Below are 11,847 nucleotides of genomic sequence, written 5' to 3'. Positions count from 1 at the left end.
TAATTTAAAATTTGAAAATCACTGGCAATTTAAAACTACAATACTTCACATTTCACTGCTTTTACTTCTACAGTTCAATAAACTATATTTGCAAAATTACCAACTTTAGGAATTTACTTCATCAGTATTCATGAGCTCATGCTTCATAAAGCAAGAACGTTTCCATTACTTTTCTTTCAACAGTTTAGCAATCCCTATGCACAGCTTTGTAAGCAACCTAACGATATACTGTGCAGTTCCTTAGTAAACAACTTTCCAATAATCTACTATGCATATTTAGTAAGCCATGTTTTAGCAGTGCTGAGTCAGTTTGTGAAAACATTCAACAGCAACTTTGTATGACCACTGTTTTACAGCAATTCTTGTAAGCTTTAAGAATTATTAAACTTCTTCTCAGTCTAGAGTCTGTTAACAGCTCCTAGTTGTTACAAAGAAACACCCATGACTCCAACAAAACACAGATTAGCAAATAAACAGTAATTAAAACCTGTAATTATTTCTATTTCTTTACCAGCTACAGTTCAAGCAGAGCACACTCTGCATCTTGCAGCAGTCCTTTAGAACATATCAATGAGACATTAGTTAAGATTTCACTTGACAAGGCTTTTTTGGAAGGGTTGCTCCCCTATCCCCATTTCAAAATACATTCTGAATTCACTTGGTTTTGACTCACAGTAACTGAAAAGCAGGTCCATACCTTCTTATTGGGGTAACCCATAACACAAATCAAAAGAGGTAGCAGTTTCTCATTAAGTACACATTAAATTGTCTTCCTGCACTTAGGTGTGGTAACACAAAGCATTAGTCATCTCATACTGCACTGGGGGAAAATTAATTCACACAGTACTATTTGTAGGCACTGTTGCAGGAGCTTAGGACAGTGTAGTTTGATATACTTTTGACCAGACTCTGCTATTCACAATTGCCAGTGTAGTATCTAATAAACAATGGAGAGTGATTCTGATATTGTGCTTTATTTGCATTGTCCACCAAAAGCAAAATCGAACACAAAAACTGAATAAACGAAAATGGTGAACTAGTCCCCCAAGCACACTCCAACAATGTTCCCAAAATATGTATTTATTTACATTTAACAGGTAATGTCTGACAGGGCAAATTGCCCTTTTTCAGCGGAGACCTGTGGAGAAAAGTTTCAGAAACATAGATATACAAAAGCATATATAAAGCAGCATAAAATAAGATTGTAAAATCATACAGAGATACATTAACAATGTCTAGTAAAAACATGCATTTTTTTTTTCATCTACATTCCATTGAGTGGTGGGAGTGTCCTCATCCAGAGGTTATGAGGATGTATGACAGCTGCATGTAGTGTGATGGGGGGGCAGGTTTGTCGGCAGGACAGCAGGAGCATATCCAATGAGTTTATAAGTACTGTTTTAGTGCCCTTTTAAAGTTTTGAGTATAATCAATGGATAGAATAGGTTGTGGAAGAGAGTTCCAGTATTTTGCAATTTAACAGTATACGGAGTCACCATGTGAGTTGTGTGATTTGTTTACTTTAAGTAGCACTTTGTCTGGTGACCTGAGAGAATTAAGGTTTTTATAGGGTTGAACAAGGTTAGACAGAGATGGGCAGTGATTAGGTTTATACATCAGTGTATGGGCAATTAATAGTTGGTTTAACGTAAGTAAGCATGGGAGTTCTAGCCAATTTAGTTACTGTAAGGCAGTACAGTGATGAGCTTTTTGGGGCTGGTTAGCTACAAATTTGGCTATCTTGTTTTAGCATGAGTCAAGGTTATTCATTTCTGTTTTGCAAACGTTTGCAAATATTTGACTACATTAGAGTAGTGAAGATAACAGGTGGGTTCTTGCCGTTGCAAGTCTAGCATGATCTGTAAGAAAAGGTTTGGATCTATAGAGTGTACCAAGTTTTATATGGACCTTTTTAATTGTCTGTGCTATACGTTTGTCAAATGTCGGTGCATTATCTATAGTAACCCTAGCAGTTGTGTGTTGAACAGTTTATTTTTCTGCCATTTCAGGAAAAGATAGAGGTGGATGATTAGAGATGGATTTGAAAAGACCATAAGCTTAGTTTTATTGGGATTTAATATAAGCTGATGGGCAGCTAGATATCTTTCAATGTTGCTGAGGCCAGTCCGAGTTTTTGTTTGAAGTGCTACGATAGTAGGAGCAGAGCAGATAAGAGAGGAATCTGCATATTGTACATTGGCAGAGTTAGCGGCTGTGCTAAGGTCATTGGTAAAAAGTAGTGGCTCGAGAACTGATCCTTGGGGAACTCCTACAGAGAGAGGAAGGTGAGGGGAGAGTTTATTATCCCATACAGTAGCCTGTTTGAGAGGTAGCTGTGGAACCAGTTTAGGGCTTCAGGGCAGAAGTGGCCAGTTTATTTAGGAGGATTTGATGGGATATGGGTGTCAAAGGCTTTTGACATGTCAAGAAAGGTTGCTGAGACAAGTTGACTGTTGTTTCTGAAGTGACTAATGGAGTTGGTAAAACTAATGAGGGCTGTATTATTACTGTGTTTTGGTCGAAAACCATGTTGTCTGTCAGATAAAAAGTTATTTTTTTGTAAGTAATCGATTGTCTGTGTATACACTTTTCTAGGATTTTACAGAGGGGTGAGAGTATGGCTATAGGTCTGTAGTTATGAAGTGGGATATTTTCCAAAGGGGGGGGGGTACATATTGTTCAGTGATAGAGCGGTTATTTAGTATGGATATAGGATAGGCAATAGACGTGGCGACTATTTTCAAAAAATCTCCAGGTAGTTGATCAGTAGCGAGGGTACATGGTTTTACTTCACATAGTAGTCTTTGTATGTAGCCTGTTTGGATGGGTTCAAATTTAAAGTAGGTATGTGGTAGAGCAGAGGGTGAAGGTATGGAAAGAGGAAGATAGTAGTAGTGTCTAATAGGGAGGTTATTGAGGTAATAAAGTGGGTATTAAATTGGGTGACAATAGAGTCTGAAGTATTACTGGTTGTTGGGACTGGTGTAGTGGGTTTTCTGGGATTTAGGAGTTTGACAGATTGCCAAAATCTTTATGGATCTGTTGATATTTTAGTTGGTAAGTTTGAAAGTATTTTTTTGGTGGCAAATTTGCTTGCAAGCTGATAGCTGGCCAGGGATAAATGAGCATAGTTCTATTAAGCCAGTGTTAAGGTTAAAAGCACTGGAAAGAAAAAAAACTTTGGCACATTACAGTCAGCATAAATACAAGTTTTTAACAAGATAATAATGTTTACTTGGTATTTTAATAAAGCTTTTTGCACTGTGAAAAGTATATATACATTTTTCTGTTTCAGTTGTTAATGTGGCATTTGTTTAGGCATGCTATGGTGGTGTGTTTATTGATTGATTTTGTAAAATATTTTTCAATTGTTTTATCCAATGACATTGAACCACTTGAGTATTTAAATGATGCAAAAAACATGGTGTCTGATGAAGTTTAATACTCCATTAAACGAAAGCGCTTAGTTATTTTATCAGTGATTTTATCTCTTCAATAAAAGGATTCTACTGCTTTGCTGCTTGCTTCGATTATTCTGGGAACACTGTTGAAGTGTGCTTGGGGGACTAGCTCACTATTTTCATTTATTTATTTGCATTTGTGATCAGATAAAAAGTTATTTAAAACAAAAAGGTAGAAGCCACTCAAAATACAGTTTATTACTTACTTCACTGTTTACATTTCGAAGCTTCTAGTACTTCCTTTGCAGGGTATTGATTCCATTACCAGAGCAATCCACAGCTTTCTCAAAGTCCTTACTCTAAGTCTCTCTCCTGCGGGGCATCTCTCCCTGACTCCAGTCACTGTCCCTCTTCCACTTCATAGGCCAACATCTTTGTCTCCTGTGTGTGGCCCTCACTTTTTTCTGCAGGAGGTGTGGCTTCCTCCACTTAGGACAGGTCTGAATCCTTCTTTAAATACACCCCAACACTACAGTTCCACAGATCCCACAGTATCCACTTGGGGGCACTACATCACAAAAGTAACAGTAAAAACAAGAGCCAAACAGGAAATGTGACTGATCTAAACATTAACGTAAATGATACAACAAAGGACTACAGAGAATATTTTTTCAGAAGACAGATTTATCGCAAAATTCATAAATATTAACTATGTATACCCCCCACCAGCATAACAAAAATATACATTTTAGAATATAGAGTAAAAAGGGCCTTGGACAGCTAGAAAAATCTTAGGCACATTGGTCCAGGAGGACATGCAAAAACCGAAAAGTGTGGGCACCTGCAAAGTGGTAGCACCGGAATCCTCAATGGAACAAGACTCCACTGAGGGCGCAAAAGCATCTCTGATTGTACAGTGCCACCAAACCCAACCAGGTCTGTCTCCTTGGCTTTTTGATACTTCTTCCTTTTGAGTGAATGTTTTTCTTAGGTGGGAAGCTCCAGAAAGGCCTTGGTCAAAGTCATACTGGCATGGGAACCAAGCATGCATCCTTTTTTGGAAATGAACTCACCAAAATTACCGTTTAGGAACTGCACTCAGAGCAAAAGATACACTGGGAGGACAACAGTCCAGACTATATTCTAGGCCAAAGCAATATGGAATTTGCTTCTCCACACACCACATAATTGGTAACTTTAACAAAAACGTCCTCTACATTAAAGTCAGAATCATACATTAGCTAGTTCAACAATGATCAGTTATAAGCAGAAAAGATAAGAAAAAGTCCTAAGCGTTACTTATTTGCTTTCTGGAAGCAGGCCGACTGAATACAGATGTAGAGAAAAGCATATATGGCAACACTAACTGTACAGCATAAAAGATCTGAAGCTGGAGTTGACAGATGCACCTTATATTATACTACTACAGATGTGCTCACACCTTAGCAACAATGAAGGGTATTGGAACTCTGGAAAACTATCTAGCTGTGGGCTACCTGCAAGGCAGGACATCCCCAAAAGTGAAAGTTGCAACTGCGAACACCAGGATGAACATCTACAGAATAAATCACAGAACAAGATGCCAACATGCTATTAACCATGGGAAACAATACCTTTAAATAACATTAGCCCTCAAAACAAGCATTGACTTTACTCTAAATATATAGCACTGTTACAGTTAGTTTCCTCCAAGTACTCTGCTGCAGACACACAAATAAAAGTAATCAATAATTTCTAGTAAAAACATTTGGCATGCTGGGTTCAATGCTTCACAATGGGCCAAATGATCTTAAATGTGGGTATGGAAAAAAAAAAGATGCCCCCTAACAGTCTGACTGCTGCCTCTGCATCCAGTGAGCAGCCATCCAGCAAAGTCAGGGAAAGTACATATTGCTGAGCAAACACACAGCCAGATGAGAAGCACCCCGCCACAGAATAGTGAAGGGAAAAACCAAATAAAATGAATTACTGCAAATACTGAGTGGGACAACACTATCAAATGTGTCCTGCCAAAATATAACAGAATATACATTTCACAGCCGCACTGTGTAAATTGATCACATTCAAATCAAGTCTTGTGCTATATGCTACCTGCAACAGCATGTGGATCGGAGCAAAACTCGTCAAGATGCGAAGCTGAACAGTCCAGAGCAGCCTTTAATTTCTTTAATCTGGAGGCTCCTGCAGCTATTCTGAACAGTCCCTAAACGGAGGAAAAAAAACACAAATATAAGGTTTTCCACACAGAAGATGGCATTGAAAGGACAATGTTTGAAAACAGAATTTCAATCAGTTCACATCTCTTCGGTTTCTAAATGTGTTTTAGCAACTGCAGTTTTTTTTTCAATTTTCTAAGCATCAATGTAATTACGGAAGAAAATACAGTCAGTAATACTTTTACTCAAGTCTACTGTCACTAATCTACGGGTGAGCATTTGCATGCGTCATGATCCAAGAAAACTGCAACACATATTTCAACAGGTATTAATGTGGCTAATGTGTTTATCAACAGAAAATATTTTTCTCATGGCAACGTCACTCTATTTTTTTTTTTATTATAGCACTTTTTTTCTCAAAGTAATTAATATTACCAAAGGCAAAATAATTAAAAGCCCAAAAATACAGTCCAAGTGTTAATGGTATTTTTACTTTAACTTTCACAGAGAACTACTACACTAGAGAAACCTTAGCAGCAGACAGTGAGCACCACTCCTTACACAATGGGGAAAAACGAGCACATTTTCTATCAAGTATGAACAATTACACATAAGTAAGGCTAACACACTCATGAAGATATTTTCTTACTGTACAAGAAATCTACAACAGGACTAATCCTTTGTCCTTGGTGGGTTTACAATTAACAGTCTGCATAGACTTAGCCTTGTCTTCCATTTTCTTTAAGACAGACTCCACAGGAGAACCAAACAAAACTTCAGACTGCAAAGGAGCATCCAAAATTCTAGCTTTAACATGCTCTGACAAAGTCTGATCCTTAAGCCAGGCGTGCCTACGAATAACTGATCCAGTGGCAGCCACCCTGGAAGAAGCCTGCAAAGCATCGAAACCACACTGTAAAGAATGCTTACCCACCTGATCAGAGGCATGAACCAAATCCTGTAATTCCTTACACTCTATGCCCTCTGCCAAAGCATCCACCTTAGACTTTAACTGGGTAAGGAGAAAATTCTGGTACTTCAACATATGAAACTGGCAATTCAAAGCCCTCATTGCTAAAGTGGAAGAGGTATACACTTTCTTACCCCACCTATCCAAAGCTCTAGAATCTTTATCCATAGGAACTGGATTCTTTACAACAGAAGCCCTGACACCCTTAGGTCCCTGGCTAACAGTTTCTGGGTCAGCCCTTGGGCTCTTACACAGATATTTATGAGCCTCAGGCACTCTGTAATACCTATCTGGTTTAACTGGCGCAGGAGGCAAAGAGTCTGGATTAAGGGAAGCCTCAGAGAAAACGTCCTGAACCACATCCAAAACAGGAGGTATAGCCAAGGGCCGATGTTGTGGTAAAAACAAAAATTCCCTAAGCCTCTTTCGGGAATCTGAGAAATCCTGACCTTCCCATTTAAAATGCTCCCTCATAGAATGCAGGGTTTCTGAAAAAGAAAAATCCTCTGGAGGAGAAGCAGAAGGACTGGAATCCTCTGCGTCTGAATCAGAATAAGGAGGAAAATCCTGAATGTCTTCAGCCGAAGACTCTGAGTAATCTGAAGCCTGTTCCAAACTTTCCACCTCTGGCTCCACCCTAGGCCTCTTATCTGGAGGGGGCATAGAACCCCTGATTAAGGAAATTAAATCTTCTGCCATTTTAAGCATGTGTTTTTTAGGCACAGAACCTGCAGAACTAGGACTGACACCTGTGGAAGGCAAACTAGGCCTGACCTTGGAAGGTACCTTAGAGACAGAAGGAGAAGGCCTAACCACCTTAGGCAAAGAAGGGAGTACAGTAACCTGAGAGGCCCCCTCAGCCTGACCTGACTCCTGAGAGGCCACATCTTGCAAAATTAACGTCTCCCCCTGAGACTCAGCTGAAACCTCGGCTGGATCTACAGATTCCACCGTAGTTTCTAAAGAACCGGCGTCCGGAATGGACGACTCATCCTGCTTGGACCTTAACGATTTTTCTTTGCGCTTCTTAGCGGTAGCGGGCGTCGGAGGATCCGACGGCATATTGTAATTACACCGCTTACCGAAGACAAGCCTAGCACAATCTAACCTACGTTTAATGGTGCGCTTGTTAAATCTAGCACAAAAGCGACACCCGACTACGTCGTGCTCAGGCCCCAAACAAGGAATACAGAGAGAGTGGTAATCCCTATGCAGTATCTGTTTCCCACAAGAAATACAATTATTCACTTTTTCTGACATCCGGAATTAACTGAGGCAAGAAAAAACAAAAATATTCCCCAGCGGGTACTTAGCCCAACTTGGATTCGGTCTGAAACTCAGAATACGAAAATTTCAGAAAGCCGAACGGCACTTGCAAACGCTGCTTCTGCTTCGGACCATGCGGCAAAAAAGACTGAGGATATGACGTCGGTCATGCGCTTTAATACCATGGCGCACTGACGTTAGATCTAAGCGCCCATGACCGACACCAGCCTAATACTTTGGTATTCGGGCCGACCGAGGACAGCGGACTACCCACAGGTTATGACTGCAGCAATGTGAGATGAAGAACATCGAGCACATTTTCTATCAAGTATGAACAATTACACATAAGTAAGGCTAACACACTCATGAAGATATTTTCTTACTGTACAAGAAATCTACAACAGGACTAATCCTTTGTCCTTGGTGGGTTTACAATTAGGTTCAATCAGTCTTCCCTTCCTGTTCTAAAACTTCTCTCTGTGAACTTCAGCTCCCTTACTCTAGCATGGATGCATCTCAGAGCACTGTATGCAATAACATATTGCACTAGCAGTGTTATATCTAACCTTTCAGCCTGCTAGTTCAGCTCTACCTACGAGTAAGTATACTTTTCACAATGAGAATGACAATTGTGCTGTCTGCAAAGATATAAAAATAGATCTACTTGCCTGCCTTACAACTTAAGGAAGAAGGGTCATCAAGTTACAGGTAGCTGTCAGTACACATCAAAGTCTTCCATTCATAAATCAAATGATTCAATAAGACACAAAACATGTGTACCTACTATAACACAAGATTTGCTTGGAGAACTCAGTCTTTATTAACCCATAATGCTCTACGCAGCATGCATGCTCTGTCCTAGCAGATAAAGCTTTCCCACGCTACACAAACACCTTTAACTCTACCATGAAACAAGTACTTCTTTCCTCTATTTTCCGGATTCTGCCCAAAGACTGAAAAGCGAGACAAAGACACTGCAGTAAACCTTCCACTACTCAGACTGGGAAAAAGGAAGGAGGCTGGGTTAATAAAGACAAAACTCCCACAACCAGATCTAACATTATAGTAATTATATGATATTTTATTTATTTAATCACCATTTGCTAGAGTCAAGTCTTCACTGAGCCACACCTCCTTCTACCTAGTAGCAGGTTTAAAGAATTCACCCCGACCCTACGGACCCATGAAAACCCAGTCTGAAGTACAATTTCTAGCTTTCTATGTAGATCAGACATTCTCCGAGGAAACGTCAAATTCTTCCTGAAGAGGAACTTGTTAGTGCACTTTCCAAGATGGCTGCACACTGATCAATAGCTTAATTTCCAGTGTGAAAAAAGAAACGCAGATAAGAGCCAGGAATTCTGCCTGTTTTAGTAAAAATCAATTACTAGCTAAGAAGTAAACTGCATGGATGTCATCATAAGAAACTTAGCCTAAAAAAAATCAACTAGAAAAGGTGAAGAGAAAACACTGACTGGGAAGAATCCTGCAGCTGTTCAATAAAAAGCAGTTCAAACTCCAGCTCAGCTTTGCTGGTAGTAACTTATAGGAAAAATAAGTCAACGTGCTCAGAGCTGATTAAAATAAACAAAACCTTTAAGGAGTATATCAATTAAAAGAAAAAAGGCTGGGGAAATGGAATCTGCTTTAAACAGCACTTCGTACAAACTAAAAACTTCAAAAAATTAGAAGTCAAAATGAAGAAAAGACTGGTCAGGTATGGGACTGCTCAAGAACAGTGGTTTCAAAAAATGGCAGAGAGAGGACAGAGCACAGAGAAAATCTGAGATTTTCTGCTGTATCATAGAAACTAGAACAAACAGACTGCATTTACTTTATGAAGGCACAAATAAGTAACTGGACTGGTATTCCATAAGATTTGTTCATTGAAAGAGCACATCATGTGTATGCTGCAAACTTAGCCATGAGAAAGCAGCCAAGACCTGTATCAGTAAACATGCACTCACACCAGCAGAAAGTGGTGATCCTGATAAAACTGTGGCAAAAGGGCAAAGTATTAAAACTGGAGACTGTAGAATGTTTGTGGAAAATGATTATTCACTGTACACCAGGCATAAGAGAAGCACATTTTCCCCAGCAATCAGAGAATGTCAAGTGGCAGGTGCGAGATTCAACCTGCTCTACCCAGCGATCTTCAAAATATTTTTCCCTGGAGGATCAAAGTAATTTTTTGATGCAGAACAGACCAAGGAGGAAATAAAAAAAAAAGTTTGTCCAACAAAAAGTGAGCCATCACACAGAAGGTGACTCTGTTTCTTATTCTTCTGATAACAAAATTCAGATTTTTCCAGTGACACCTTTTCCAAAGTGCCATAGGACAGAGAGGAAAACAGACATAGGAGCTGACTAGAGGAATCAGGAATAGCTTGGGCATGAACTGGTGTCTGGGGTTGAAAGATGAAGATGAACAGGAAGACTAACACTGAAATTAGTGAATACATGCAAGACTAAAGCATCAATCACACTGGTGAAATATGGCTTTATAAGAATAAGAAGCTGAGAAAGATTGGGCTTTTGAGGACTTTGTTAAACTTGTTGGGGACTGACAGGCATATATTCAACTTCATATCATTAATATCTGGAAGGGCACAAAGGGAAAAAGAAAAAGTAAAAATTTTTGCTCAACAGCATTTGTATAAAACATTTTATGACAAACTGCATATTATATAACAGAACATTTTCAGTGACTGTTCTATTTGATAAAGATAATGTAAACTACTGTTTTTCTTTTATAGTTTTAAGAAATGTACGTATCACAATCTAAAATGGGAAGAAAGGCTAGACAAAAGCACATTTAAGTTAATAGGCTATTATTCTGGGTTAGGGGTGGAAATGGGGTGCAAAGGTACACTACTATAACATATGCAGAGTTGAATTTTTTTTTTTTACTTTTGCATAGGTGAATGTCTAGATTAATGTCCTTGGTGTAATTTAATGATATCTTTTTTTTTTGAATAAGCAAGTCGGTTTTAAAAATGTGATAACACAATGTAAAGAATAGTTTTCCTTTAACAAATGCTTAGTATGAGTTGAGAAGTACATTTTATTATGTTTCCATGGAAGTAAACTGACAAAAGGTGTAGACAATAAATTGAGAGGTCTGGACATAGTTTAGGGAGAAAAATGTAATATTAAAAGTTGCAAGAGGCAAGCAGCTCAGTAAAAAAATAAAGCCTGAAATTATTGGAAGTGAATAAGAGAGCAGATTTTCGGGTAATCAATGAATGCATTTACTAGAACAATGTATAACTTAGTTTTACTTAAAGATAGCCAGTGCACTTTTCTTGAGGTAAAAGTTAATGTTTTCCTGTAAGCATAGCAAGTTGTTTTTCACATATGGGAGGGGAATAAAGCTATGAAAAGAGCAGCCAGTTAGTGTAAATAAGAACATAGGCAGTAACATGCGTCTTAACATGGATAACCTAAATTTTAGGTTAGTTAATGCCTGTGGTGCAGCTGTCGATTTGGGATACTTTTTCTCATTAGGAGAATTAAGCTTCATTATTTGAAGTTGTACATAGGTTTGTGTGTTTGTTGTAAGTTAATAGGTTATGGGGGTGCTTTGTAAGTGTATGCATGTGTGTGTGCGTGCGAGCATGTGTGTGTGTGATTTTCATTAAAAAAAAAAATCTTGTAAAAGATACATTTAAATGGAGATAAGAAACAACTATATAAAGATAAAAGATTAGTGGGTGTATGTAACAAAAGCTGGAAACAGACATTTAAAAAAGCTGTCATTTGTAATATATGGGAATAATAACTTATAATGGCTACACTAAACATATTATGGAATGGGAACCATCTCACATGTATAGACAAAAAATAAAAGAATTGCATTATTCTAAGAAATGAAGAATGTTACACAGTATTGCTATGGGAGGCATTTGGAAAGAATTGAGCATGTGAATTTTATAAAGAAAGGATATCAAGCAGGATATCAAGGACACAGGAAAAACAGAGTACTTACACTAATTGCTAGAGGAGTTCCAACAGTGATAGAATACTGGGAGTGGAAGTAATGGTAGATTTGTGG

At 38.5% G+C, this 11,847-nt stretch overlaps 1 protein-coding gene across 3 annotated transcripts in view; it reads right to left on the bottom strand.

Moving 5' to 3' along the window:
* ARHGAP17 (Rho GTPase activating protein 17) overlaps nt 1–11,847 on the bottom strand; it is a 1,246,301-nt gene that overhangs the window by 661,676 nt on the left and 572,778 nt on the right. For all 3 annotated transcript variants that reach the window (XM_044089406.1, XM_044089407.1, XM_044089408.1), the window contains exon 11: nt 5,493–5,604. In XM_044089406.1, the coding sequence (XP_043945341.1) occupies nt 5,493–5,604 (112 nt within the window). The remainder of the gene's footprint in view (nt 1–5,492; nt 5,605–11,847) is intronic.

Source organism: Protopterus annectens, chromosome 12.part0, assembly GCF_019279795.1.
Source record: "Protopterus annectens isolate FY-2018-M chromosome 12.part0, PAN1.0, whole genome shotgun sequence".
In the NCBI taxonomy this organism is placed as follows: domain Eukaryota; kingdom Metazoa; phylum Chordata; order Ceratodontiformes; family Protopteridae; genus Protopterus; species Protopterus annectens.
This window is presented reverse-complemented; position numbering and strand designations above follow the sequence as displayed.